Source organism: Myripristis murdjan, chromosome 8 (genome assembly GCF_902150065.1).
Source record: "Myripristis murdjan chromosome 8, fMyrMur1.1, whole genome shotgun sequence".
Taxonomy (NCBI): domain Eukaryota; kingdom Metazoa; phylum Chordata; class Actinopteri; order Holocentriformes; family Holocentridae; genus Myripristis; species Myripristis murdjan.
This window is the reverse complement of record NC_043987.1, coordinates 8,234,348-8,241,695: the sequence shown is the minus strand read 5'-3', so window position 1 is coordinate 8,241,695 and position 7,348 is coordinate 8,234,348. Positions and strand designations below refer to the sequence as shown.

The following is a 7,348-nucleotide window of genomic DNA, read 5'->3' as shown; positions in this document are numbered from 1 at the left end:
CCCTTACCAGAGAAGCTGTGCGTCCCCGAGCCCTCACCAGAGAAGCCGTGCGTCCTCTAACCTGCACCAGAGAAGCCGTGCGTCTCCTAGCCCTGACCAGAGAAGCTGTGCATCCTCTAGCCTGCATCAGAGAAGCGTTTCATCACCTGACCTGCACCAGACAAAGACTGTTTCTTCTGAGACACATGAAATGATAAGGAGACCAAAAACCAGTCTTCATACATGTGAGTATTTTATTGTATTTATAGCTAACTGTGATCTGCTGTCTACTGCACACATTTTTATAGGATCAGTTGTACTTAACCACAAAACCTTTTCTTCTTCCTAGCACTCCTGCAAAATATTCTCACAAATCAAGAGATGATGATGGACCAAATGAAAATCATCTTCACAATTGTCCAGGGATTGAAATCTGTAACTGAAGAAGAGATAGGTGTTGAAACAAATCTGCTGCCAGTAGCTGATCGCCAGTCTCTTGAAAACCTGGAGGAGCGGCTAAGAAATAGCCCTGACCTCAAAAACCAACTGGTAAGAATATCAGTTCTTCCTGAGGAAAAAAGAGTTGTCTAATGCTAACCCTGATCGTAATTAAATAGGCTTTAAATAATCTAGCTGGGACATACAGTATAGAATCGAGAAGCTGTTTATTCTATGGTAAAAGAAAAATTTGGCATTTATATTTAAACAGATAATCTAATAATCTAACAGCAGGTTTGACAGGTGCCACAAATACTATGAAAGTAGTTGGGTTATTCCATATAAAATCAGCCAATTCAGAACCCCCCCCCCCTCAGCATCAGCTGTTTTTTTTTCCTCCAGTATCCTTTGCATATTCAGTGGACCCATGCAGAATCTGACATTCATACTTAAATTTGGTGCTATGTTATTCACTTTGTTTTTTCTAGCATTTGGAGGGAAAAAAATCAGCTGATGCTGAGGGGGTCAGGTGGGAGGCACTTGTTGAATTTCCATGGAATGACCCAGTTGAGACCATAGGAACTGTATAGCCAAGTGAAGTCAGACTTGATACATGAATATTACGCTGACTTTACTTTGCAGATCCTTTATTTTACTTTACAAATTATCTCCTGGTTTCCTGCTGTGCTTTCATTGCATAGGTCATACACTGCTTAAACTATCAGACCAGTTAAGATTTTGTGCTGATAATTTCAAACATGTTTGAAAGTGTTAGGGAGTCTTGGACTGCTTATCAACTAACAAAGAAATATCAATTCACAGAGAAACATGCTGGCCCTTAAAGGTGGGGGGGGGCGTTAAAGAGTGTGTAAAGAGAGTCATGGGTGCAACATTAACACACTCTCTGGCGACGAAGATCAACATGCGAGGAATAAATGGGAAGATTGGCTTCCAGCACCTGCACATTAAAGATGTTGTGATTGGTAAGTTTGTCTTGAGACTCACGGTCTCCCTCTCAGACTCACTTTCACTATGTGTTCAGTATGACTGTGTTTAATACAGCTTGCTCCTTTCATACATAGAAAACTTATGTCCATTTATTGTGAATAGCAGTTGATATATTCACAGAAATATTGACCAAGGTCTTCATTTTAGATAAAGCGGCATATCATTGTTATCAGACAGGAGCCTTGTGTCTCCATATTTCAACTTTTATGTTTTTCGTAAATTAATGCACAGTCGAAAATGAAAATTCTTGAACCTTACCACAAATTTCTTGCTTACAAATTACAAATTACAATTAGTAGTGAAAATAGTTGTGAGCTTGTAGATCTGTTATTTGTGCTAATTTTTTTGAAGAATTTTGAAAGTGAAAGTGGTTAAGTCTGTCTGGGTTTTATAAATATTTAACCAATGAAAAGTATTAACAAGAGCTTGTGACTAAATAATAACTACACTGGATCAATCGGAACACAGATTCTTTTTTCCATTTCCTGAAAAGTAACAGTTTTGGACATACAAGGTTTCCAGTGATGATATCTTACACAGAGCATGATACTACTCTGGAAAGTACCTGTCTCTGCACAATACTGTCCTGAGGCAACAAAGAGAAAACTATCTTTTTCCAATGTACAGCAAAGTGTAAAAGGAAATACTACAATATTAATCTTTAAAAACTAGTAGTAGAGGGTTATGCAAGTTGTTAAAAAGATTGTTGATCAAGAGCTTCTTGGCATTAAAGGACCAGTTATGAAAAGTGTCTCACTTACGCACTGCACTGTAGTGATGTTATTAATTCATTTGTGTGTGTGTGCGTGTGTGTGTGTGTGTTTTAGCGGCTGTTCGACGTAATCGTCTGACTTCTGATGCCACGGACCAAGAAATCGAGTCCAGGATTACAAAATGGCTTCAAAATGCACCTGATAGGAATGGCGGAAGGAGCGAACGAATGAGAAGAAAAGAGAATGAGAGAAACTCTAATGTGTGATGCATTTTTGACTCTTGAAAGTCTATGCCAAGTTGTTTACAGATGCTGCTGCTGTTTAAAAAAAATGTGAAGAAAGGACAATGACATTGTTGCAATGCATGATGCATTTTTGACTCTTGAAAGTCTATACTGAGTTTTAGTGATGTTTACAGATGTTTAATGCTGCTTTTTGAACTGTGAAGAAAGGACAGTGACAATGTTCTAATGCATAATAATGCATTTTTGACTCTTGCACTATGCTCCAGTCATGTTTCAGTGTTTACAGTTTAATGGTGTGTTTGGTTGATTTATTGTCTTTAATTTAATACAATTTTTGTGAATTTGTACATGGAGTGATAGGCAGTCAGTGTGTTGAATGTTGAATGTTGAATGTTCGAATTCTCATTTAATTTTATCAAAATAAATACAAGTCATTTGTATAATTGTACCATCGTTGTTGAGTCATTTTTAATCTGGGCCAAATAGGGCATGTGTGGTTATTACATGGCTTGATTAAGGTATACTTAAGGCTGACATCTGGTGCCAGTGCAGAAACTGTTCGGGGCCAGAACAGGACCAGCAGTGTGTCTGCAGCTGGCTTTGTGCTGGCCCATGTATGGGCCAGCTCTGGCAAATGAGATCCGGGCCACCAAAGGGCCGTCATTCTTTGCGGTATGTCGGCCGAGTGTAAGTGCGTTATGTGGGCCAGAATTGGGCCAGACCAATTTTGCTATGTGGGATTGGACGGTATGAAGTAGGCCACAGCTCATTTGATACATTAAAATCTGACATTGAGCTAGAACCCCGTTAAAGCTGACTTTTTGCCTTCCGATTCGACTTTAAAGGCAGCTTGAGGGGTAATTAAAGTCAGACGGTTCCACCACTTAATGAATGTCATAGCATTTAAAATGTTGACAAAAACGCTGCCCTTTACCACGTTGCCCAGCCGTGTAATATCAGTTGCCTTATATATGGTGGGACTGTGCGACACCTCATTTGTATGAGCGGTGATGGTGTCCCGGCGTCTCTGTTCCATATGTCTCCATCTGCCTTTTCTCTGTCACTTATTGCTAAATTAGCTCCTCGCCCGGCCCGCACCACAACTGTGTCGCTTCACACGCCACACCTTGTTATATCATATTATGATGCTCTATACTGCCCGTTCGTTTGAGTCATAATGATGTCTGTTGGCTACTGCTCAATGGAAAAATTACATTAGGAGGCTGGATGTAAAAGCCATAATGGAGTGTTGCCTGTAACTGCAAGCTTATGTAATTTCTCTGTGAATATGAGCCATGATAGTGTTTGGTAGTCATTGTAAAAGCCACTTGCAGTCACTTGTTGAACTAGTGCTGCACTTCAGAAGCACTTGGCATTCTCAGGGATGGATTATGGGAAAAATAAATAAAATTTTACCCCCTTGGAAAATACAAGAACTGTGGAGGTATTAGTTGGTTAAGAGACATTTCACCTTTACATGTGTACATACACTACTCACAAAAAGTTAGGGATATTCGGCTTTCGGGTGAAATTTCAGGATGAACCTAAAATGCATTATAACCTTTACAGGTGAACTTAATGTGACCTTCTGTAAACTTTTGAATGCACATGTCCAACTGTTCAATGTTTCAGTACTTTTTGCACAAGTTGCTGTTCTCTAACAAGGAGCTTAACGGCAAAATTCACATCTGGGGCCTCATTTATCAACCTGTGCGTAGAAAAGGTTCTAAATACTTTCGTAGGAATGAAACTTAGAATGCCACCTGTTCTAAACTGCCATGCTCGTGCATGGTTAGGCTCATTTGCATTCAGAAACGCCTCCAATTTACCATATATGGTAGCAGCAATCCCTTTAAAAATGCGGGAATGGATTTTTTCCCTTAGGCCTGCTGTAATAATGGCGAAGAGGGCGAAGAAGAGAAATTTCTCCGATACAGAGATTGAGGTACTTGTAGGAGAAGTTGAAACAAGCCAAAATATACTGTTTGGAACACTAAATGCAGGTGTGACCAACAAAAGAAAAAATGCTGCGTGGGAGAAGGTGACGGCTGCCGTTAATTCTGTTGGGTCAGAGGAAAGAGCAGTCTCTGAGATAAAAAAGAAATGGTTTGACATCAAACTCAGTGCCAAAAAACGCATAACAGCCCATAGACACGAAATATCTGTTACTGGAGGAGGACAAGCAACAACTCAACTTTCACCCGTATTGCCAGCATCATCGGGCCCACACAACTTTGTGGAATTATTCCTGATGGAGACACAGACGCTCTCCCAACTGAACCAGCTGTACCATCGACCAGTCACACTGCAGGTAAAATAAAAAGCTGGGCTGAGGTGTTTAAACATTTAGACAGTTTAATTTGGGAAAATTAAAATAAACGTGACAATAATGTGATGTTTCTTCAATAACTCAGAAACTCAAGCCAGTCCCCCCTGCGCTCAGGAGCCGGAGGCGGCGGAGGAGCCGGGGGAGTTGGAGGAACAAGAGCAGCCGGGGCCATCCAACCCCCAGTCGGTGCATCCTGGGCCGAGGGTGCTGACACAGGCAGTGCTGCAAAACCAACAAGACACAACCAAAGCCATAAATGAAATAAAGGATCAACTGACCAACATCGCTAACACTTTACTGAAAATCAACGACTCACTGGCACAGATTGCTGCATGCGCATCACAAATGTTGAATAAATAAACTTTAAAATGTTGAATGATGTTGATTATTTCCCCCCACACACAAAGATAGCTAACAGGCAGACTTACCTAAAATCTCTGTATGATCCTCTCTCTTGTTTGAATGGCAGCGGCATTAGGGGGTGGGACAGGCTCTGCGATAGGCATGGGCTCGTCTGCTCTGGGGGGTTCCTGCAGAGGGACACCTTGTCTGATGGCCAAGTTGTGAAGCACACAGCAAGCCATGATGATGTGGCAGACTTTTTCAGGCTTATACTGAAGTGCCCCCCCTGCGCTGGACAGGCACAGCCATCGGCCTTTTAGCAGGCCTATTGCGTGTTCAATGATGGTTCTTGAACGCGCATGGGCCCGGTTGTAGTGCTGCTCCTGTGGGGTCCTCGGGTAGGTTACGGGGGTCATTAGCCACGGCTTCAGTGGATATCCCCGATCACCTATAGAGATGTTATAATAAACCATACAACGCCCAGAAAAATAATTTCAAAATGTTGTAACACTCACCAATAAGCCAGCCATCCTCAACAGCTCCTGCTTGGAGACGCACACCCACAGAGCTGTTCTGCAGAATGAATGAGTCGTGCGTTCCTCCAGGCCACCAGGCAACAACGTTCAACAGGGACATATTTGCATCACAGATTATTTGCGCATTGATTGAATGAAATCCTTTCCTGTTCACGTAACTGTATTCATTGTGTGATGGTGCTTTTATTGTGACATGAGTGCAATCTATGGCTCCAATTATGTTTGGGAATCCGGCGATAGCATGAAATCCTCGTTTGATTTCGGCTTGTTGGTGATGTCTGTATGGGAACTGGATGTAAGTTGGGGCCAGAGAAATTATTGCATCCAACACTGCCGGCATGATTCTGCTTAATGTCGGCTGCGAAATGCCGCATATGTCTCCAATCTCTCGTTGAAATGTTCCGGTGGCCAAAAATCCCAGGGTGGACAGGAGCTGGATGTGCACTGGGATGGCTTTGGTGCGTTTTGTCTCTCGCTCTAACATGGGTTGTAAATCACGGCATAAATCCATCAATATGTTTTTGGGTAAGCGGTACCTGCTGAGAAGCCACTCTGTGCTCTCACTGAACAGATCAGCACGCTCTTTGAAAACGCGCTCCCTGCGGATCGCACGGTTCTCCAAATCTTCCAATAGTGCAAGATAAGCCATGGCACTCGCATTTCAAGTTTTCTTTTCAGGTTGTCCTGTCACAGCTGTCTTTTATAACTTGTTACATCAATTATTCAAATTGTCTGCTAATTTACTAATTGAGATTTTTTATCAATTAGGGGAAACAGGGAACATGTGTGAAGTTTGTGATTGCTGAACACTGTGACTCTTTTCGTGTGTTCTATTGGTTTTTTCACTGTTCTACCACTAGGTTTTGTGTGTACGCATGGTAAGAGTTGTGCTTAAATTTACACATGTTCCTACGCACAAGTACAAGTTGATAAATCCCATACTTTGCGTGGGAACGTTCTTACGCACCCATTACGCACACATCTGTGCGTACGCACAGTTGATAAATGAGGCCCCAGGTGTTTGATGCTCCAGCTCATCGAGGTCGTATCATTAGGGAACGGCTGCTGGAGACTGTGGTACCTCAGATGGAGTGGCCTGCACTTTCTCAGACCTGAATCCCATAGAAAACCTATGGGATCAGCTGAGTTGCCGTGTAGAGGCTCGGAGCTCTGTACCCCAGAACCTCAATGTCCTGAGGGCCGCCCTTCAAGAAGAGTGGGATGCCATGCCTCAGCAGACAATAAGTCGACTTGTGAACAACATGAGACGTCGTTGTCAAGCTGTAATTGATGCTCAAGGGCACATGACAAGTTATTGACACTGACATTTTTTGTTGTGGTATATCCACCACTGTTGTTGGCTTTTGTTTCAATAAATTGTTTGAGATGAGGAAATCACCAGTGTATGCTTCTACTTAAATGCCCTACTTTCATGATATAATATCACTGTAGCGTGAACTTTTTATATTTTCCATAAATTTCACCCAAAAGCCAAATATCCCTAACTTTTTGTGAGTAGTGTATGTACAGTGACACACAAATATATGTTTTTTTTTTTTTTTTTTTAAATTTCAGATCCCCATTAGTCACTGCCTCAGCAGCAACTATTCTTCCTGGGGTCCGACAATACAAAATTCATTCTCATGAATGTGTTATGTTAATACAAAAATAAACAAAACAAAACAAAACAAAACAAACAAATAAACAAGCAAGACAAACAAACAACAAAGACAACAGAAAAAAACAAAGTGTGTGTGA

The 7,348-nt window shown here is 41.6% G+C and overlaps 1 protein-coding gene across 1 annotated transcript; it reads right to left on the bottom strand.

Moving 5' to 3' along the window:
* Positions 1-4,785: 4,785 nt before the first annotated feature.
* Positions 4,786-6,060, bottom strand: LOC115363076 (putative nuclease HARBI1). The gene is made up of 3 exons (XM_030057149.1): positions 5,570-6,060; positions 5,257-5,502; positions 4,786-4,934 (listed from the first exon to the last, which is right to left on the bottom strand). Exons 1-3 carry the CDS (start codon positions 5,928-5,930, stop codon positions 4,786-4,788), a joined length of 756 nt encoding a protein of 251 aa, XP_029913009.1. The 5' UTR covers positions 5,931-6,060.
* Between the last annotated feature and the right edge of the window lie 1,288 nt (positions 6,061-7,348).

What these genes read in the sequence shown, in the direction of transcription:
- LOC115363076 (XM_030057149.1), bottom strand. Translation starts at nt 5,930, where the DNA reads ATGCCGGCAGTGTTGGATGCAATAATTTCTCTGGCCCCAACTTACATC. An exon ending in TGAGGATGGCTGGCTTATTG is followed by an intron (nt 5,503 to 5,569) that starts GTGAGTGTTACA and finishes ACATCTCTATAG; the next exon opens with GTGATCGGGGATATCCACTG. An exon ending in CAACTTGGCCATCAGACAAG is followed by an intron (nt 4,935 to 5,256) that starts GTGTCCCTCTGC and finishes TTGGTTTTGCAG; the next exon opens with CACTGCCTGTGTCAGCACCC.